At 45.4% G+C, this 22,887-nt stretch overlaps 3 protein-coding genes across 6 annotated transcripts in view; 1 reads left to right on the top strand and 2 right to left on the bottom strand.

Moving 5' to 3' along the window:
* Nucleotides 1-22,887, bottom strand: part of LOC123754899 (POU domain, class 6, transcription factor 2) — a 1,116,985-nt gene that overhangs the window by 989,932 nt on the left and 104,166 nt on the right. The window lies entirely within an intron of this gene.
* On the bottom strand, nt 13,302-13,856 carry LOC138369432 (uncharacterized protein in mobD 3'region-like). Its single transcript, XM_069332672.1, has one exon. It carries the CDS (start codon nt 13,854-13,856, stop codon nt 13,302-13,304), a length of 555 nt encoding a protein of 184 aa, XP_069188773.1.
* LOC123754844 (glutamine-rich protein 2-like) lies at nt 13,866-14,468 on the top strand. Its single transcript, XM_045737183.2, has one exon. It carries the CDS (start codon nt 13,866-13,868, stop codon nt 14,466-14,468), a length of 603 nt encoding a protein of 200 aa, XP_045593139.2.

Below are 22,887 nucleotides of genomic sequence, written 5' to 3'. Positions count from 1 at the left end.
ATGTGTGTCAGTGTCTAGTGTATGTGAGTAAGTGTCTAGTGTATGTGTGTCAGTGTCTAGTGTATGTGAGCCAGTGTCTAGTGTATGTGAGCCAGTGTCTAGTGTATGTGTACCAGTGTCTAGTGTATGTGTGTCAGTGTCTAGTGTATGTGTGTCAGTGTCTAGTGTATGTGTGTCAGTGTCTAGTGTGTGTGTGTCAGTGTCTAGTGTATGTGTGCCAGTGTCTAGTGTATGTGTGTCAGTGTCTAGTGTATGTGTGTCAGTGTCTAGTGTATGTGTGTCAGTGTCTAGTGTATGTGAGCCAGTGTCTAGTGTATGCGTGTCAGTGTCAGGCGTGTAGCGTGTGAATGGTAGAAACTAGCGGTCATTACACATAGCAGTGTCACGTGTTCAGTATGCATGGCAGTGCCTGGCGTTCACTCTGTGCATGGCAGTGCCTGGCGTTCACTCTGTGCATGGCAGAGACCGGCGTTCACTCTGTGCATGGCAGAGACCGGCGTTCACTCTGTGCATGGTAGTGTCGGGCGTTCACTCTGTGCATGGTAGTGCCTAGCGTTCACTCTGTGCATAGTAGTGCCTGGCGTTCACTCTGTGCATGGTAGTGTCGGGCGTTCACTCTGTGCATGGTAGTGCCTAGCGTTCACTCTGTGCATGGCAGTGACCGGCGTTCACTCTGTGCGTGGCAGTGACCGGCGTTCACTCTGTGCATGGCAGTGCCTGGCGTTCACTCTGTGCATAGTAGTGCCTGGCGTTCACTCTGTGCATAGTAGTGCCTGGCGTTCACTCTGTGCATGGTAGTGTCGGGCGTTCACTCTGTGCATGGTAGTGCCTGGCGTTCACTCTGTGCATGGCAGTGACCGGCGTTCACTCTGTGCGTGGCAGTGACCGGCGTTCACTCTGTGCATGGCAGAGACCGGCGTTCACTCTGTGCATGGCAGTGCCTGGCGTTCACTCTGTGCATAGTAGTGCCTGGCGTTCACTCTATGCATGGTAGTGTCGGGCGTTCACTCTGTGCATGGTAGTGCCTGGCGTTCACTCTGTGCATGGCAGTGACCGGCGTTCACTCTGTGCGTGGCAGTGACCGGCGTTCACTCTGTGCGTGGCAGTGACCGGCGTTCACTCTGTGCGTGGCAGTGACCGGCGTTCACTCTGTGCATGACAGTGACCGGTGTTCACTCTGTGCATGGCAGTGCCTGGCGTTCACTCTGGGCATTGCAGTGCCTGGCGTTCACTCTGTGCATGGCAGTGCCTGGCGTTCACTCTGTGCATGACTGTGACCGGCGTTCACTCTGTGCATGAAAGAGTCAATCACTCAGTATGCATAGCTACAGAACTTGTTCAGTATGCATGGTCGTGTCAAAGGTTCAGTGTATGAAAACAGTATCAAGCGTTTGATATATGCATGTCAGTGGCAAGCATGCAGTATACACGGCGCTGTCATGGGGGTTCGAACGGATGACGGAGTCGAGCGTCCAGTGTCATCATGGGAGTACCGAGCATCCAGTGTCATCATGGGAGTACCGAGCGTCCAGTGTCATCATGGGAGTACCGAGCGTCCAGTGTCATCATGGGAGTACCGAGCGTCCAGTGTCATCATGGGAGTTCCGAGCGTCCAGTGTCATCATGGGAGTTCCGAGCGTCCACTGTCATCATGGGAGTACCGAGCGTCCACTGTCATCATGGGAATACCGAGCGTCCACTGTCATCATGGGAGTACCGAGCGTCCACTGTCATCATGGGAGTACCGAGCATCCAGTGTCATCATGGGAGTACCGAGCATCCAGTGTCATCATGGGAGATCCGAGCATCCACTGTCATCATGGGAGTTCCGAGCATCCAGTGTCATCATGGGAGTTCCGAGCGTCCACTGTCATCATGGGAGTTCCGAGCATCCACTGTCATCATGGGAGTTCCGAGCGTCCACTGTCATCATGGGAGTACCGAGCATCCACTGTCATCATGGGAGTTCCGAGCATCCAGTGTCATCATGGGAGTACCGAGCGCCCACTGTCATCATGGGAGTACCGAGCATCCAGTGTCATCATGGGAGTTCCGAGCGTCCACTGTCATCATGGGAGTACCGAGCATCCAGTGTCATCATGGGAGATCCGAGCGTCCACTGTCATCATGGGAGTACCGAGCGTCCACTGTCATCATGGGAATACCGAGCGTCCACTGTCATCATGGGAGTACCGAGCGTCCACTGTCATCATGGGAGTACCGAGCATCCAGTGTCATCATGGGAGATCCGAGCATCCACTGTCATCATGGGAGTTCCGAGCATCCAGTGTCATCATGGGAGTTCCGAGCGTCCACTGTCATCATGGGAGTTCCGAGCATCCACTGTCATCATGGGAGTTCCGAGCGTCCACTGTCATCATGGGAGTACCGAGCATCCACTGTCATCATGGGAGTTCCGAGCATCCAGTGTCATCATGGGAGTACCGAGCGCCCACTGTCATCATGGGAGTACCGAGCATCCAGTGTCATCATGGGAGTTCCGAGCGTCCAGTGTCATCATGGGAGTACCGAGCATCCACTGTCATCATGGGAGATCCGAGCGTCCACTGTCATCATGGGAGTACCGAGCGTCCACTGTCATCATGGGAGTACCGAGCGTCCACTGTCATCATGGAAGTACCGAGCGTCCAGTGTCATCATGGGAGTACCGAGCGTCCAGTGTCATCATGGGAGTACCGAGCGTCCAGTGTCATCATGGGAGTACCGAGCGTCCACTTCATGTGTGGCAAGTACGTGATAATGTCCGAGGGCCAAATGTGTGGTGTCGGGATCGAGGGGAGACAGTGACGGTCAAACATTCACCAGGAAGTGACTGTGACGTTCACAAAACAGTGACTTTCTTGTACAAGAACGATTGTCGTGCGAAAGACAAACAAAAGCTCTTGTATACAGTGCTGACAGCGGGAGTCATGCACAATGAAGTCAGCGGCAGTCATCCGTAATGACATCTGCAGCTGTCATGCACAATGCAGTCAGCGGCTGTCATGCATAATGCAGTCAGCGGCTGTCATCCACAATGAAGTCAGCGGCAGTCATGCACAATGAAGTTAGCGGCTGTCATGCACAATGCAGACATCGGCTGTCATGCACAATGGAGACATCGGCTGTCATGCACAATGCAGACATCGGCTGTCATGCACAATGCAGACATCGGCTGTCATGCACAATGCAGACATCGGCTGTCAATGCAGAGTGTGAGTGTCATGCACAATGACAATGGGGGAGAGCGTCAGGGGAGGAGAATACCCGGCAGCCACGTCCCCCCAACCAGCCAAAACGAGGTCAGTGCATTTATAAAGTATTTATTTTATTATTATTTTTATTATTATTATTATTATCATTTCACTTTGTTTTTGTATTGTTTTTCGTTTCTCTGAGCGGCTGGGTGGTGACCTGACCAGGGGAGGTCAGGGGTCACTATACTTGCTCTTCACCCTCTGACTTTCACTTAATCTCTCTTCCTTCCGCTTTCTCTCCGTATCGCATTTTTCTCACTCTCGCTCTCTTTTTTTCTCTCCATCTCTCCCTCTTATTTTCTCTCTCTTTCCCTCATGTTCTTTTTCCTCATTTTTATCTATCTCCCTCTTCCTCTCTCTTCCATTTATTCTGTCTTTCTCGTGCACGCTCTTCCCCGCCTCTCTCTCTCTCTCTCTCTCTCTCTCTCTCTCTCTCTCTCTCTCTCTCTCTCTCTCTCTCTCTCTCTCTCCCTCTCTCGTTTTGCCCAACACTTTTCGTTTTCTAACACGGTTCCCTAATTTTGTTACTCCTCTCAGTCAGGCTGAATTTGCATCAATAATTTCTTTAAAATATTTTTTAATTACCTTTTTATTTTAGGTTCAGAGCAATTTTGTGTGTCTCAAGTCTCCGTTATTTTGCATTAACATTTTAATTAACTCTATCGTTTATTAATTGTATTATTTATATATCTAGCATAATGCTGCTAATCTAAGTCTATATAAGAAAAAGAACCTTGTAATAAATTTAATATTAAAAATATTTATATAATTGCGTAATACAATAATAGGATTATATTATTCATAAATATTACAATATTTATGTAATATTAATACTATAATATGTTAACTAGCGTTTTATACTTCAATATTGTTTAACTTCTGTCTTCCTGGACCTCTTGTTATCTCTTCTCGTATCATGTTTCAGAATGCCACCTGATAGATCCCAATCCGGCACCTGATAGACCCTAATATGGCACCCAATAGACATTAATACGTCACCCAATACACCTTAATACGGCACCCAGCAGACGTTAATACAGCACCAATAGATCCCAGTATGACACCCATGAAAATTCCATACGGCCCCGAAGCAAATCATTTTAACCGCCAAGAAAACCATAAATGGTGCCTAGGAAAACCCTATTTAGAACCCAAAACAAAAAATATCGAACTCCCCCAAAACTTCTATTATGCACCCCACAAAAGTATATTACTACTAGCACCCAAGTAAAGCCATAATAGCAATAAAAGACAATTATATGACTCTCTAAACAATGCTATGGGGTGATTTGAGCAAAAGTTTCAATCTCAAAAGAACTGAATGGAATTTAAAGCAACGCTTCGTGGTATTGAAAACACAGAGGTGATGCACAGTACTCAAACAGAACAACAGTGCGAGGCACCCCCCAAAAAAATAACGGTGGGAGGAACTCACAACTAAACAACAGTGAGACACACTCACAACCAAACAATGGTGAGAGACACTCACAACTAAACAACGGTGAGGGGCACTCACAACAACGGTGGGAGGCACTCACAACTAAACAACGGTGAGAGGCACTCACAACTAAACAATGGTGAGAGACACTCACAACTAAACAACGGGGCGAGGCACTCACAACAACGGTGGGAGGCACTCACAACAAGGGTGCGAGGCACTCACAACAACGGTGCGATGCACTCACAACAACGGTGCGAGGCATTCACAACAACGGTGCGAGGCACTCACAACAACGGTGGGAGGCACTCACAACAACGGTGCGAGGCACTCACAACAACGGTGCGAGGCGCTCACAACAATGGTAGGAGGCACTCACAACAACGGTGGGAGGCACTCACAACAACGGTGAGAGGCACTCACAACAACGGTGAGAGGCACTCACAACAACGGTGCGAGGCATTCACAACAACGGTGCGAGGCACTCACAACAACGGTGCGAGGCACTCACAACAACGGTGCGAGGCACTCACAACAACGGTGAGAGGCACTCACAACAACGGTGAGAGGCACTCACAACAACGGTGCGAGGCACTCACAACAACGGTGGGAGGCACTCACAACAACGGTGCGAGGCACTCACAACAACGGTGCGAGGCACTCACAACAACGGTGGGAGGCACTCACAACAACGGTGCGAGGCACTCACAACAACGGTAGGAGGCACTCACAACAACGGTGGGAGGCACTCACAACAACAGTGGGAAGCACTCACAACAACGGTGCGAGGCACTCACCACAACGGTGCGAGGCACTCACAACAACGGTGGGAGGCACTCACCACAACGGTGCGAGGCACTCACAACAACGGTGAGAAGCACTCACCACAACGGTGCGAGGCACTCACAACAACGGTGGGAGGCACTCACAACAACGGTGCGAGGCACTCACAACAACGGTGCGAGGCACTCACAACAACGGTGCGAGGCACTCACAACAATGGTAGGAGGCACTCACAACAACGGTGGGAGGCACTCACAACAACGGTGGGAGGCACTCACAACAACGGTGCGAGGCACTCACAACAACGGTGGGAGGCACTCACAACAACGGTGGGAGGCACTCACAACAACGGTGCGAGGCACTCACAACAACGGTGGGAGGCACTCACAACAACGGTGGGAGGCACTCACAACAACGGTGGGAGGCACTCACAACAACGGTGCGAGGCACTCACAACAACGGTGGGAGGCACTCACAACAACGGTGGGAGGCACTCACAACAACGGTGCGAGGCACTCACAACAACGGTGGGAGGCACTCACAACAACGGTGGGAGGCACTCACAACAACGGTGGGAGGCACTCACAACAACGGTGGGAGGCACTCACAACAACGGTGCGAGGCACTCACAACAACGGTGCGAGGCACTCACAACAACGGTGCGAGGCACTCACAACAACGGTGCGAGGCACTCACAACAACGGTGCGAGGCACTCACAACAACGGTGGGAGGCACTCACAACAACAATAATGGTGTACAGACGTACTGTACTAAACTATGTGCAATACAAAACCGTATTTTGTTTGCTTAAAATTACAAACAGTTAACACTATGCAAATAATGTTTCATACATTGTGTTTTTTTTTGCACTCAAATTCTCACACACACACACACACACACACACACACACACACACACACACACACACACACACATATGGGGGCCTGAAAGCTGAGTGAAAAGTGCTCTGGATTCGTAATCCTAGGGGGTCCAGGTTCGATCCCCGGTGATGACAGAAACAAAAATCGGTAGTGTTTCTGTCATCCTGATGCCCCTGTTACTTAGCAGTTAATAGGTACCTGGGAGTTAGACAGCTGTTACGGGTTGCTTCCTGTGTGTGTGTGTGTACTTACCTAGTTGTACTTACCTAGTTGTGCTTGCGGGGGTTGAGCTCTGGCTCTTTGGTCCCGCCTCTCAACTGTCAATCAAGTAATGTACAGGTTCTTGAGCCTACTGGGCTCTATCATATCTATTCTTGAAGCAGTGTATGGAGTCAGCCTCCACCACATCACTTCCTAATGCATACAATTTGTCTACTACTCTAGCACTGAAAAAATTCTTTCTAACGTTCCTGTGGCTCATTTGGGCACTCAATTTCCACATGTGTCCCCCTAGTGCGTGTGCCCCTTGTGATAATTTATAGTCTACGGCACTTTGATGGAAATCTTGGGCATCGTTATTTCATCAAACCACCTCATTTTTCTGGGGCCACGTGAGCAACACAAATGCGAACAAGCTTGAATGGTCCCCAAGCATATATGTAACAGAAAACTCCACACCCCAGAAATGACTCGAACCCGGGCCGCCAGGAGCACATTGCAAATGGTGTCACGGTGCCTTAATCCACTCGACCATAAAAAATGAGGTTATTTGATGAAATAGCTATGCCCAAGATTACCATCAAAGTGACGTCGGGGTGGTGGTTCAAATTGCCTCAGCTATCCCCCATTTTTTGTACGGTCACTGATGGTCGAGTGGTTTAAGGCACCGTGTACTCCAGTTGCAATGTGCTCCTGGCGGTCCGGGTTCGAGTCAGTTCTGGGGTGTGAAGTTTTCAGTTATTTATATGTATATATAGTACCTGATACCCAGATGGCACTACTCGACCTAGTATGCAAGACCCGATTTGTCTAATTGGTAGAGTGATTTTCGTTATTTAAAAAATTTATTTGTTTTTTTTAATTATTATTATATTATATTAAGAACATGAATTACTGACTTAGTTATATTAGTTTAGGTTAGGTTATGATAGGTTAAGTTAGGTAGGTTAGGGTTGGGTTTGCTTGTGTTTCTATGTTAGTTTTAACAAAATTACAAAAAAATTCATCATATTTAATATAATGGAAAGCTTTATCATTTCATAATAAAAATTTTAAGTAAAATATATAAATTTAGGAAAACCTGCCTTATTAGGCAAACGGGGCTTGGCATAGTAGGCCAAGTAGTGCGTTCTGGCTAATTGAGAATTTCGGGTTCGAATCTCAACGGGACCGAAATGGTTGCGCACATTTCCTTTCACCTAATGCATCTGTTCACCCTAGTAGGAAGAAGGTACTCAAGAGTTAATCAGCTTGTTGTGGGGTTGCATCCTGGGTGGGGTCAGTAATTCGACGGAGCGTCGATAAAAGAGTGTATGAATACACTATGGCTTCCTGTCCCCGACACAGTGAATTAATATTATTATATATATATATATATATATATATATATATATATATATATATATATATATATATATATATATATATATATATATATATATATATATATATATATATATATATTATTTATATAATTCCGTGTGATCAATCGGCCTTGAAGAAGCTAAGGCGATATTATCTACTGCCTGACCTGCTCGTGCATCATGCAAAGTTCAGGATCCAACAAGGCCGATTTGCATGATGGAAACGTCGCCACTCGGGTCCCGTGAACGATGGAACCCTTCCGTCTCCCGCAGCGATTTATAGTCGCTGGCTCCCACGTCTCCCAGGCAGAAGCAGCAATTTTAGCTTCAAAGTGAGCTGGGGGGACTGCACCCAGCAAGGATTTAGCTTGACTATCATGCAGCGGATCACAGCCACATGCAGTGCTCAGGGGGGGACATTCTGGGGGGGGACGGAGGAGATGACGGGAGGTTATACATTTTTTTGGTGCCTTTCCAGCTGGGGGTCGAGAGAGCTGGACTCCTAAAACTGCAGATATTTCGTGTTGGTTGAATGGCCTCCAGCTCGGAGGTGGACGGAGAGACGGGGGCTCACCTACCAGGGTTGCGGCGGACCCTCCCGCGCCGTAATCCTCATTGAGGAGTCAATCAAGGTTTTTGATTTAGCTACTCTCACTGACAAGGAAGACCTAGTCTTTAGTATAATTGTAACCACATCCTCACAGGTTTGTCCAGTCTAAAATGCCTATTCATCAGTCTTTCATATTGAAATATTTATTTCATATCATATATATATATATATATATATATATATATATATATATATATATATATATATATATATGTCGTACCTAGTAGCCAGAACGCACTTCTCAGCCTACTATGCAAGGCCCGATTTGCCTAAAAAGCCAAGTTTTCATGAAATAATTGTTTTTCGACTACCTAACCTACCTAACCTAACCTAACTTTTTCGGCTACCTAACCTAACCTATAGAGATAGGTTAGGTTAGGTTAGGTAGGGTTGGTATAGGTTCGGTCATATATCTACCTTAATTTTAACTCCAATAAAAAATAATTGACCTCATACATAATGAAATAGGTAGCTTTATCATTTCATAAGAAAAAAATTAGAGAAAATATATTAATTCAGGAAAACTTGGCTTATTAGGCAAATCGGGCCTTGCATAGTAGGCTGAGAAGTGCGCTTCTGGCTACTAGGTACGACATATATATATATATATATACATATATATATATATATATATATATATATATATATATATATATATATATACATATACATATATATATATATATATATATATATATATATATATATATATATATATATATATATATATAATGTGTGCGTGTGTATGCCTAATAGCCAGAACGCATTACTTGGAGTACTATGCAAGGCCCGATTTATCTAACGAGCCGATGTTTCCTGAATTTCTATATTTTTTAAATTATTTTCTTATGGGATTTTAAAGCTTTCCATTATATTTTATACGATACTTTTTTTTATTTGAGTTAAAACTAACATAGAAATACGACCAAAATCAAACTATTCTAACCTAACCTTACCTAAGATAACTAAGTCAGTAACTCAGGATTTTAATACAATATAAATTCAAATAAACCAATTTGAAAGCATTTTTTTTATTAAAAATTATTATACCTTTTAGGCAAATCGGACCTAATATACTAGACCAAGAGGTGCGTATATATAAGGGTACCACCTCTGGTGCAATTGTAGGGACTCACATCCTCAAAGAAGGGAACACGGAGCATTCAGAGAGAGACTTGTCATTTAACTCTGAATACGTATGAATGTTCACTTCTCCTACCACCCCCATATATATATATATATATATATATATATATATATATTAGTATATTTTGGTAGCAGTCTTTCCTGTAGACATATATTATTAAATATGACCGAAAAAGTAAGATTAATAATTCTAACACGACTTTTCTCAATCTTTCGTACATTTCTTTTCACTGTTTTCTTGAGATCTTGAGATGATTTCGGGGCTTTAGTGTCCCCGCGGCCCGGTCCTCGACCAGGCCTCCACCCCCAGGAAGCAGCCCGTGACAGCTGACTAACATCCAGGTACCTATTTTACTGCTAGGTAACAGGGGCATAGGGTGAAAGAAACTCTGCCCATTGTTTCTCGCCGGTGCCTGGGATCGAACCCAGGACCACAGGATCACAAGTCCAGCGTGCTATCCGCTCGGCCGACCGACCTGCTGTTGGAGGTAATTCAAAAATCAATTCTCCAAAATTCATTTTTATTTCTAGTCTGACGCGACACGAGCACGTTTCGTAAAACTTATTACATTTTCAAAGACTTTAGTTTACAAATACACAACTGAATAGAACTTACATGTCTCCGATTTTGTTTATATCTACATTTGAGTGAGGTGGATGGGGTGAGGTGGCATTAATAGGGTATTAATTTCATCAACACAAGACAGAACAAGAGGTGGCATTAATAGGGTATTAATTTCATCAACACAAGACAGAACACGAAACAATGGGTATTGAAATGGAAGTGATTGTAGAAAGCCTATTGGTCCATATTTCTTGATGCTTCTATATTGGAGCGGAGTTTTCTTCTACCCACCTCAAGACTCCGCTCCAATATAGAAGCATCAAGAAATATGGACCAATAGGCTTTCTACAATCACTTCCATTTCAATACCCATTGTTTCGTGTTCTGTCTTGTGTTGATGAAATTAATACCCTATTAATGCCACCTCTTGTTCTGTCTTGTGTTGATGAAATTAATACCCTATTAATGCCACCTCACCCCATCCACCTCACTCAAATGTAGATATAAACAAAATCGGAGACATGTAAGTTCTATTCAGTTGTGTATTTGTAAACTAAAGTCTTTGAAAATGTAATAAGTTTTACGAAACGCGCTCGTGTCGCGTCAGACTAGAAATAAAAATGAATTTTGGAGAATTGATTTTTGAATTACCTCCAACAGTGAAAAGAAATGTACGAAAGATTGAGAAAATTCGTGTTAGAATTATTAATCTTGCTTTTTCGGTCACATATATATATATATATATATATATATATATATATATATATATATATATATATATATATATATATATATATATATATATATATATATTAATCATACATGGGGTACCACGTCTGGCTGCAAGAAGGGGACCAATAGCCTCTGATAATTTCACACTAAGCACCTCAAGCGAAGGTGTTCAGAAGGATAATCGCCTCGTTCCTCTTCATTAATGCTTAGTGATATATGAAGTTCCTTAAAACTTGCCCTGGGAGCTCAGAATCTGCGTTATTGATGTTGGTAACCTAGCAGTAAATAGGTACCTGGGAGTTAGACAGCTGCTACGGGCTGCTTCATGGGGGGGGGGGTGTAACAAAAAAGGAGGTCTGGTCGAGGACCGGGCCGCGGGGACGCTAAGCCCCGAAATCATCTCAAGATAACCTTGCTATGTCCTCAGATTACCTCATGGAGGACATTAGGAAACTCGCCGGACAAGGAGCCAAGGCCTCACTCTCAGCCCTTCTGAATGTGAAATAGTCTCCTCATCTTACGTATAATAAAGTAAAAACTGTCTTGCCAGGAATCCACATAATCAAAGCTGACCTAAAGAGGATAGACGACAGGAGTACCGATATCGACGCTCACGATACATTCAACCTACTTACTCATCACCTGCCTAACCCACCCCAGACTAACCTACTTATTTAGGCGTTTTCCTTTCACGGACAGCCTCAAGTTGGGTGTGTGCAACAACATACAGATGTCTCGCAGAAGAAAAATTATCATCAACATTCTTGATTACTGAAAGTGGAAACCAGCTACTTGAAGATGTAAGCTGACAAGTACCTTACAATATACTTCTTGAAGATTTAAGAAGCTAAATAGGGTTTTACATTCCTTGCTTCTCACAGGGAGAGGCAGGCACTCGCTATAGAGTGTCAGGACTCAACTCAACCTCTTAAAGAACATACAAGCAATCCAGATAGGACAGCCTCTTCATGGAGACGGAAGATGTAGTTTTGTTTCAGGATGAATAACTACGTGATTATGCTCAGCCCACAAGCGTTAGTACTCCCCAGGTAAGGTACTTTGTTTAAGTGATCTTCTAGTCAAATCTGCTTTTTAACACTATGTACGGATTTAGCTTCTTTTCTTGCCCCTTTTAGTTTGTTCCATTTGCTTACTGTTATTAAAACGTGTGTGTGTGTGTGTGTGTGTGTGTGTATGTGTGTGTGTGTGTGTGTGTGTGTGTGTGTGTGTGTGTGTGTGTGTGTGTGTGTGTGTACTCACCTAGTTGTGTTTGCGGGGGTTGAGCTCTGGCTCTTTGGTCCCGCCTCTCAACCGTCAATCAACAGGTCTACAGATTCCTGAGCCTATCGGGCTCTATCATATCTACACTTGAAACTGTGTATGGAGTCAGCCTCTACCACATCTCTTCCTAATGCATTCCATTTGTCCACCACTCTGACACTAAAAAAGTTCTTTCTAATATCTCTGTGGCTCATTTGGACACTCAGTTTCCACCTGTGTCCCCTTGTACGTGTTCCCCTTGTGTTAAATAGACTGTCTTTATCTACCCTATCAATTCCCTTTAGAATCTTGAATGTGGTGATCATGTCCCCCCTAACTCTTCTGTCTTCCAGCGAAGTGAGGTTTAATTCCCGTAGTCTCTCCTCGTAGCTCATACCTCTCAGCTCGGGTACTAGTCTGGTGGCAAACCTTTGAACCTTTTCCAGTTTAGTCTTATCCTTGACTAGATATGGACTCCATGCTGGGGCTGCATACTCCAGGATTGGCCTGTGTGTGTGTGTGTGTGTGTGTGTGTGTGTGTGTGTGTGTGTGTGTGTGTGTGTGTGTGTGTGTGTGTGTGTACTAACCTATTTGTACTCACCTATTTGTGCTTGCGGGGGTTGAGCTTTGGCTCTTTGGTCCCGCCTCTCAACTGTCAATCAACTGATGTACAGATTCCTGAGCCTACTGTGTGTGTATGCGTGCGTGCGTGTGTACTTATTCATTCACACTTCGAAATGTATCTATGCGCTAGTGGTCTTGGAAGCGGAAACACACATCTCTCACTAACACCAAGTTTATACCACGCCATAGCACTGTCTACAACACTACACAACACAACACCATTTCATCGCATCTGTATCACCCCACAACACCATAAATATGCAGCACAATTACACCAGGATTATAACCCCAACAAAAAAAAAATAATGTCAACAACTGTACCATTGCTCAAGATGTTTAAGAGAGCCCATAACATCAGACCTCATGTAACAAGAATCTTGTATTAGAACACCATTAAAGTAGGATCCCAGAGAGCTCAACATCAGCCCTGCTTCACAGCCCCCAGCGTCATAGTCCCCTCTTCATGTGAAGTATATTTACATGAGGCATCATGCAGGGAGGCATCATGCAGAGAGGCATCATGCAGGGAGACATCATGTAGGGAAGCATCATGCAGGGAGGCATCATGTAGGGAAGCATCATGCAAGGAGGCATCATGTATGGAGGCATCATGCAGGGAGGCATCATGCAGGGAGGCATCATGCAGGGAGGCATCATGCAGAGAGGCATCATGCAGGGAGGCATCATGTAGGGAAGCATCATGCAAGGAGGCATCATGTATGGAGGCATCATGCAGGGAGGCATCATGCAGGGAGGCATCATGCAGGGAGGCATCATGCAGAGAGGCATCATGCAGGGAGGCATCATGTAGGGAAGCATCATGCAAGGAGGCATCATGTAAGGAGGGATCATGCAGGGAGGCATCATGCAGGGAGGCATCATGCAAGGAGCCACCATGCAGGTAGGCATCATGCAGGGAGGCAACATGCAAGGAGGCATCATGCAGGGAGGCATCATGCAGGGAAGCATCATGCATGGAGGCATCATGCAGAGAGGCATCATGCAGGGAGGCATCATGCAGGGAGACATCATACGGGGAAGCATCATGCAAGGAGCCACCATGCAGGTAGGCATCATGCAAGGAGGCATCATGCAAGGAGGCATCATGCAGGGAGGCATCATGCAGGGAGGCATCATGCAAGGAGCCATCATGCAGGGAGGCATCCTGCAGGGAGCCATCACGCAGGGAGGCATCATTCAGGGAGGCATCATGCAAGGAGGCATCATGCAGGGAGGCATCATGCAGGGAGGCATCATGCAAGGAGGCATCATGCAGGGAGCCATCATGCAGGGAGGTATCATGCAGGGAGGCATCATGCAGGGAGGCATCATGCAGGGAGGCATCATGCAGGGAGGCATCATGCAGGGAGGCATCATGCAAGGAGGCATCATGCAGGGAGGCATCATGCAGGGAGGCATCATGCAGGGAGGCATCATGCAGGGAGGCATCATGAAGGGAGGCATCATGCAGGGAGGCATCATGCAGGGAGGCATCATGAAGGGAGGCATCATGAAGGGAGGCATCATGCAGGGAGGCCCCACAGAGGGACTCGTGTATGTCACATCAGGGAGCAGAGTCTGGCTGTAATCCCGCCTCCTCATGCATTCCACCAGGGGTAAAATGACCCTATAATTACCGTCTCTCTGCTGTTTTGACAGTTTCACCCTAGTTACCTGTTTTAATGAGGGTTCAGCACTTAGCCATGGAAAGAGGGAGAGAGAGAGAGAGAGAGAGAGAGAGAGAGAGAGAGAGAGAGAGAGAGAGAGAGAGAGAGAGAGAGAGAGAGAGAGAGAGAGAGAGAGAGAGAGACGGACCAGGATGTATTGACTGGGTCATTCTGCGTTCCCCAGAAGCTAGATTTGGGGGGATTTGGGGAGCGGGGCGAGGAAAATGGAGGCTGCAGGGGCTGTGAACTACCAGAACTAGCCCTGAGGATGACCCGCACGGGGGTAGGGAGGAGTGTTGTACGTCCCTTCAGGGAGGCGAGTCTGGCGAGGGCTGAAGGGGGGAGGGAGCAGCAGTGTTGACTGTGGGGCGAGTCTCTCCTTGGAGACCTGAGGTGAATCAATTATTTTTGGTGGCGATTTCTGCATGATGTAGAGAGAGGTTGAGTAGTGACGGGGTGTATGGGGGCGGTAGTAGTTGTGTACTGTGTGCTGGTACATGGTGTATGAAGTGATGATAGATGAGTATGATGCAGACGTGTATGACATAGTTACAGAGGTGTATTGGGGGGGAAGGGGTGGGGAATGGATGAGTAAGTGGAAGACGAGTATGGTATTGTTACAGAAGTTACAGGTGGGTTGTAAAGGTTAAAGAGGACTAGTGTATACTGGCAGCAGGTTTACATTTATTCACGTTTCATTGAGTATGACTGCATATTCTGTATTAATTATTTTCTTGTTTAAGGCTTCTATCCCTCTAACTAGTGCTCTTGCATCTTGGTTTATCTGGAAGAGGAGTTCTCCGAAAGTCATCCACGCTCGAGGTGAAGAAAGGAAACAAAACTGTAGAATGTATTACACTTATTATGAAATTACACAACGTTTCGAACCTGCATGGTTCATTCTCAAGTGATAAGAAATTACAAAGCGTGTTGGATTTATACTAATATGGGGTCAGGTGGAAACAAGTAGACCAATACAAATGAGTCAAGAATAAGGCATAAAGGGAGGAAAAATTAAGGCATAAAGTTTTAAAACCTTTAAAGAAAAAGGCCATAAATGTTTAAGAGGATTGAAGAGGTTTAAGATGGATGAAGTTGTTTAAGGTGGGTTGTAGTTGTTTAAGGTGGGTTGAAGTTGTTTAAGGTGGGTTGTAGTTGTTTAAGGTGGGTTGTAGTTGTTTAAGGCGGGTTGTAGTTGTTTAAGGTGGGTTGTAGTTGTTTAAGGTGGGTTGTAGTTGTTTAAGGCGGGTTGTAGTTGTTTAAGGCGGGTTGTAGTTGTTTAAGGTGGGTTGTAGTTGTTTAAGGCGGGTTGTAGTTGTTTAAGGTGGGTTGTAGTTGTTTAAGGCGGGTTGTAGTTGTTTAAGATGGATGAAGTTGTTTAAGGTGGGTTGTAGTTGTTTAAGGTGGGTTGTAGTTGTTTAAGGTGGGTTGTAGTTGTTTAAGGTGGGTTGTAGAGATTTAAGAAGATTGCAGAGATTTAAGAGGGTATGTAGAGGTTCAAGAGGGTCGTAGACTTATAATAGGGTGGTAGAGGTGTAAGGGGGACGAGGAGTGGAGGTGTAAGAAGGGGGAGTAGAAGTGTAAAAGGGGTGGAATAGATGTAATAGGGAGATAGAGGTGTAAGAGGGGGGGTAGAAATGAAGAAGGGGGGGGTTAGAGGTGTAAGAAGGGGGCTGGGCGTGGTGACGAGGGCAGGTCGACACCCGAAGGAGGCTGCCAACGCGCCAGCTGGGGTCCGAACCATGGTCCGTGTGAAGCAAGTGAACAGGTAACCAGTGAGGGATGAGAGGAGAGGCGCTCCTGCAGACGGCTGAGTTGGGGCGACGCCTGCCCTCATATTCTGACCCTCATGCCCTCATATCCTGGCTCACATGCCCTCATATTCTGACCCTCATGCCCTCATATCCTAGCTCACATGCCCTCATATTCTGACCCTCATGCCCTCAAATCCTGGCTCACATGCCCTCATATTCTGACCCTCATGCCCTCATATCCTAGCTCACATGCCCTCATATTCTGACCCTCATGCCCTCATATCCTAGCTCACATGCCCTCATATTCTGACCCTCATGCCCTCATATCCTAGCTCACATGCCCTCATATTCTGACCCTCATGCCCTCATATCCTGGCTCACATGCCCTCATATTCTGACCCTCATGCCCTCATATTCTGACCCTCATGCCCTCATATCCTGCCTCACATGCCCTCATATCCTGGCCCTCATGCTCTCATATCCTGGCTCACATGCCCTCACATCCTGGCTCACATGCCCTCATATCCTGGCCCTCATGCTCTCATATCCTGGCTCACATGCCCTCATATCCTGGCCCTCATGCTCTCATATCCTGGCTCACATGCCCTCATATCCTGGCTCACATACCTTCATATCCTGGCTCACATGCCCTCACATCCTGGCTCACATGCCCTCATATCCTGGCCCTCATGCTCTCATATCCTGGCTCACATGACCTCATATCCTGGCTCACATGCCTTCATATCCTGGCTCACATGCCCTCATATCCTGGCTCACATGCCCTCATATCCTGGCTCACATGCCTTCATATCCTGGCTCACATGCCTTCATATCCTGGCTCACATGCCTTCATATCCTGGCTCACATGCCTTCATATCCTGGCTCACATGCCTTCATATCCTGGCTCACATGCCTTCATATCCTGGCTCACATGCCTTCATATCCTGGCCCTCATGCTCTCATATCCTGGCCCTCATGCTCTCATATCCTGGCCCTCATGCTCTCATATCCTGGCTCACATGCCTTCATATCCTGGCCCTCATGCTCTCATATCCTGGCTCACATGCCTTCATATCCTGGCCCTCATGCTCTCATATCCTGGCTCACATGCCTTCATATCCTGGCCCTCATGCTCTCATATCCGGGCGCTCTTGAACAATTGTCTTATATAACAAATAGAAAGAAAATAACATGAGCCAAGGGTGAACCTGATCAACCACTTGGGCTGGACGGCAGAGCGACAATTTCGCTTCGTGCAGGTCGGCGTTCAATCCCCGACTGTCCAAGTGGTTGGGCACCATTCCTTCCCCTCGTCCCACCACAAATCCTTATCCAGCAGGTGTATGAGTAGTGAGCAGGTGTAAGAGTAGTGATCAGGTGCAAGAATAGTGAGCAGGTGCAAGATTAGTGAGCAGGTATAAGAGTAGTGAGCAGGTGTAAGAGTAGTGAGCATGTGCAAAGTAGTGAGCAGGTGTAAGAGTCTACCTAAAGGATAAGCAGGAGTGAAGGTATTGACGACGACATTTAAAGCGCAGTTATGATAAGAATAAAAGCCGCAATGGTCCCAGGTTCGATTCCCGGGCAGAGCGAGACGCTTGGACACGTTTTTCTATACTTGATGTTTCTGTTTACCTAGGAGTGAATGGGTACCAAGAAGTAAGGCAAGAGTTTAGGGCAGGAAGGGCTTGACCTTGCCAGATATATCTGCCACCTGATATGTCACACGTGTCTATCCAGTATAACCGACCAGGCAGTTGTTTATACCTTTTACAATGCAGATATTTACACCATGCATTCCGCAAGGCAGCTTTTTACACCATGCATACCGCAAGGCAGCTTTTTACACCAAGTATACTCGACAAGTCAGAAGTTTACACCAAACACACCAGACACGACAGGTGATTATACCACACACACCCGACAAAGCAGGTATTTACATCAGTGCACTTCCGACAAATCTATGATAACGCGAAACTTAACAGTTGGACATTTAAATTAATTTTATCTCTATTTTAATATTAGCTGTAACGGAGGTTACTGTTGGCTGTAAACACCAACAGTTTCGCTGTTTCTCGTCCATTCACTAACAAATGTTCACTTGTCTGAGCCTGATCCCTTGATCGTTGTTGCCCCTAAATCAACAAGAGCACTTGTCTGAGAGCGGGGGAAAGTTAGTGGGAAGTCTGTTTCTGTGACTTGGTTTTTCTTCATGAATTCGTTTATTTGTCGGGAAGCTCAACCAAACATTACTTGGTTACGCAAAATGCAACCGATTCATCCAGGCTTTTATGCAATGTAATTGCACTAACCTGATTTATTCCCGGGTGCATATGTTGGCCTCATCCGTCTACATCAACCACGGGCAAGGAACGGGACGCCAGTCGTCCGTGCCGGGATGGCAAGAGGACACAGGAAGACCTTGAAAGCACACTTCACTAACCATAAACACTGAAGTCTACTTTCCTCAACACACAACACGAGTCCCGCCGGCCGCCGCCGCCCACCAAAACCACCCATGTACTAGTTAAGGTGCTGGACCCTGTGCCCAGTTTTGTCAAACGAGCTTTTCATAGTTTAAACGCCGCGAACGTTTTTGGTGTTTTTTTTCTGTTTTGTAAACAGTAAAGACAAACAAATATTACCCAACTCTATCCTCCCACACTGCAAAGTTGTCATTCATATAAAAAACACTCAAGGGATGTATACATAGAGTATACTCGGCTTCACGGAGTATACACTGAAAGTTCACTTTTGCCTTAGACTATATTCAGGGTTAATTACAATTGCGGTTTGTCAGAAAGCTGTTGTGTTGGACGTTGATACGCCTTAAGCCCAAAACTGAACCATGAAAACAAACACAAAAACGTTCGTGGCGTTTAAACTATGAAAAGCTCGTTTGACAAAACTGGGCACAGGGTCCAGCACCTTAACTAGTACATGGGTGGTTTTGGTGGGCGGCGGCGGCCGGCGGGACTCGTGTTGTGTGTTGAGGAAAGTAGACTTCGTGTTTATGGTTAGTGAAGTGTGCTTTCAAGGTCTTCCTGTGCCTCTTGCCATCCCGGCACGGACGACTGGCGTCCCGTTCCTTGCCCGTGGTTGATGTATACGGATGAGGCCAACATATGCACCCGGGAATAAATCAGGTTAGTGCAATTACATTGCATAAAAGCCTGGATGAATCGGTTGCATTTTGCGTAACCAAGTAATGTTTGGTTGAGCTTCCCGAAAAATAAACGAATTCATGAAGAAAAACCAAGTCACAGAAACAGACTTCCCACTAACTTTCCCCCGCTCTCAGACAAGTGCTCTTGTTGATTTAGGGGCAACGAACGATCAAGGGATCAGGCTCAGACAAGTGAACATTTGTTAGTGAATGGACGAGAAACAGCGAAACTGTTGGTGTTTACAGCCAACAGTAACCTCCGTTACAGCTAATATTAAAATAAGAGATAAAATTACTTTAAAGTCAACTGTTAAGTTTCGCGTTATCATAGATTTGTCGGAAGTGCATGATGTAAGTACCTGCTTTGTCGGATGTGTGTGGTATAATCACCTGTCGTGTCTGGTGTGTTTGGTGTAAACTTCTGACTTGTCGAGTATACTTGGTGTAAAAAGCTGCCTTGCGGTATGCATGGTGTAAATATCTGCATTGTTGAGTGTAAAAGGTACAAACAACTGCCTGATCGGTTATACTGGATAGACACAGTGTGACATATCAGGTGGCAGATATACCTGCCAAGGTCAAGCGCTTCCTGTCTGGTTACCAAACAAGGGTTTAGGGTACAACCCTAAACTCTTGCCTTATGGGGCACTATTTACGGCTAGGTAAACAAAAGCATCAGGTATAGAAAAACGTGTCCAAGCGTCTCGCTCTGCCCGGGAATCGAACCCGGGACCATTGCGGTTATATATTTTGTCATAACTGCACTGCACTATTCTTATACCTGCTCACTACTCCTGCACCTGCTCACTACTCTTACACCTGCTCACTACACTTGCACCTGCTCACTACACTTGCACCTGCTCACTACACTTGCACCTGCTCGCTAATCTCACTAATCATTTCCCCTCCTCAGTACTGCTGCAACTCCTCACTACTCCTACACCTGCTAAGCCGCCGGTTTAACTATATAGCACTATGATGGACAGGAAACTAAAATATATTGAGGAAGCGAAAGAGCGGTGTAAAGGAACTTGGACTATTGGTGATCGAACGCTGGCCCTGCAAAGAACGAGTCTGTCGCTTAACCTAGAAGTCCAAGTTGATGCTCAGAGAAAAAATAATGGCTCAGGTTATCGACATTCGACAAGACTAATGTCGAATGGAAATATTCACACAGCTGGGACGTCCACTCTTTAATAATGTGTCGACTGTATAGAAGTACCAGCTGGGCTTCTTACGTGAGCGGTATTAAGGCGATACCTGGGCAACGATAGCTTCGCTTTATGCAGGATCGGTGTTCGATCCCCGATGTTCGAAACACGGTTCTTTCACTCAGACCTCATACACCTTCCAAGTTCTAGTTAATCTTACTAGCTGATCACGTTCTGTTGACAGTTATAATTACTATTATTTTAGTTTGTTAAATCTTACGAAGAAATTTTTGGAATTTAAGAAGATAGCGCTTTATTAAATAAATATCCTCGACAATTCTTTTTTTGTTGTATAATCGATGTAAAAATTTTTGTGGGGGAGCAAAAACATCACAAACTTTTGGAATTGATATAGACATGCGTATATAATTTTTGTTTTGACACCACTAGACACATCCTCCAAGCAACAGAGCTTTTGAAATTGAAAAGGAGATTCGGATTGTCTGTTTAAAGTTCCATTCGCATTCGAGCAAAAAGAGTTGTAGGTGGTTTATATATTGAGACTCGTTCTCGAATATGAATGGACCCTGAAAACAAACACACGCACGTACATATACATACACATAAACACACACACACACATACACACACACACACACACACATACACACACACATACACATACACACACACATACACATACACACACACACACACACACACACACACACACACACACACACACACACACACACACACACACACACATACACACACACATGTACACACATACATAGGAACAATAGATATACAACAATGAGTGTAGGTGAAACGAGTCAATTCAATGACAGGTATTTGGACCAATACGATAGTGTAAAAAGCATTTATCACAATAAACAGGAGAATCAGAAGCCACTGCATCACGAGACAGACACTTTGAATGACACAAAAAAGATTGCGAGAACAACTTGAGGCTCTGACTGGCAACTAATGAAAACAAAGGCAATAATTAAGAAAAAGATACGAGGGAAGACAAGCAGGAACGGGAAAAGAATTTCAACACTCAAAGTCAGATAGAGTAAATGAGAATATTGTGTGTCAAGAAAAAATGCATCATTAGAAGAAAGAAACAAGCTAAAAAAACACCAAAAGAAAACATGGTGAAATCAATATCTCAGAATATCTATGACAGGAAGCAATTGATAGAACTGAGGGTCCACGTGGCGCAGTAGTAACGCATTCGTAACCCGCGTTTCGCGCAGCCCGTCCTCCAAACAAAGACCCAAAGTCCATTCCATGATTCCGCCAAACCCCCCTATTTATGAATGAAAAACAGTTTACACCCGACTCACAACTGATAACGTTCGAACACTTCCGGAACAAGTGCTTCGCCGACGGCTTTTGTTCGAACACCAACGCTGTAAATGCTTCACCCACGTACTACAAATACAAATAATCGCCAACAGAACCTAAGCACCTAATCTAACCTACCCAGTGTCTAAATACGCACAAATGCTAATATATAATAATATTAATTTATATGTGAGAAAAGTTTTGTTTTGAATGAACAGAATGTTCACCTGCAGCTCTCAGTCTGCAGCTCTCAGCCTGCAGCTCTCAGCCTGCAGCTCTCAGTCTGCAGCTCTCAGCCTGCAGCTCTCAGCCTGCTTACAGGAGTCAGCAGTCGTCTGTCTTGTACCCACCTGTGTAAAAAGAAAAAAAGGTGTAAGTAAAAGAACTGTAACAAAGTCAAAGAATAAGTTACGAATAGTAAAAGTTACAAATTTACTTATATTTATTATCTTACGAATAAGTTACTAATATACCAAACAGTAAAGGCTGAAAGCTACAGAAGATGAGCTGAAAAGTCTGAACCCTGATAACTGGAAGACGTGGACCAAAGTAGCTTGGACCAAAGACGGTGGAGGTGAAATAAAGACTTTTTCTGTATTTGTCTCTTATGCTTTCCAGAACTGTCATGGCGGTCGTTTCTGTCGTTTTTTTCTGATAGCAACACCAGGTTATTCATTCACTCCGTCCTCTTGGACAGTACATCATATTGTATTGTACTGTCCATACACGTCAATAGATTGACGTGTATGACCCCTTGGGCTAAACTCATATTCGAAAAAAAATCATCGCGGCTCGTTAAAATTGACGTGATATCCCGTTTTCTGTTCGTGGGTAAGGTCTGGTTCGGACAATTTAGTACATGAGGTCACTGAGGCTGTGAACGCCCGAGAGGACGGACTCACTTGTGTGTCATCGGACC

Source organism: Procambarus clarkii, chromosome 28 (assembly GCF_040958095.1).
Source record: "Procambarus clarkii isolate CNS0578487 chromosome 28, FALCON_Pclarkii_2.0, whole genome shotgun sequence".
Classification (NCBI taxonomy): domain Eukaryota; kingdom Metazoa; phylum Arthropoda; class Malacostraca; order Decapoda; family Cambaridae; genus Procambarus; species Procambarus clarkii.
The sequence above is the reverse complement of the archived record's forward strand: the minus strand, read 5'-3'. Positions and strand labels throughout refer to the sequence as shown.

Bases quoted from the DNA above. Each gene is read 5' to 3' on its own strand.
- LOC123754844 (XM_045737183.2), top strand. From the start codon at position 13,866: ATGCAGAGAGGCATCATGCAGGGAGGCATCATGCAGGGAGACATCATA.
- LOC138369432 (XM_069332672.1), bottom strand. From the start codon at position 13,856: ATGCATGATGCTTCCCTGCATGATGCCTCCCTGCATGATGCCTCCTTG.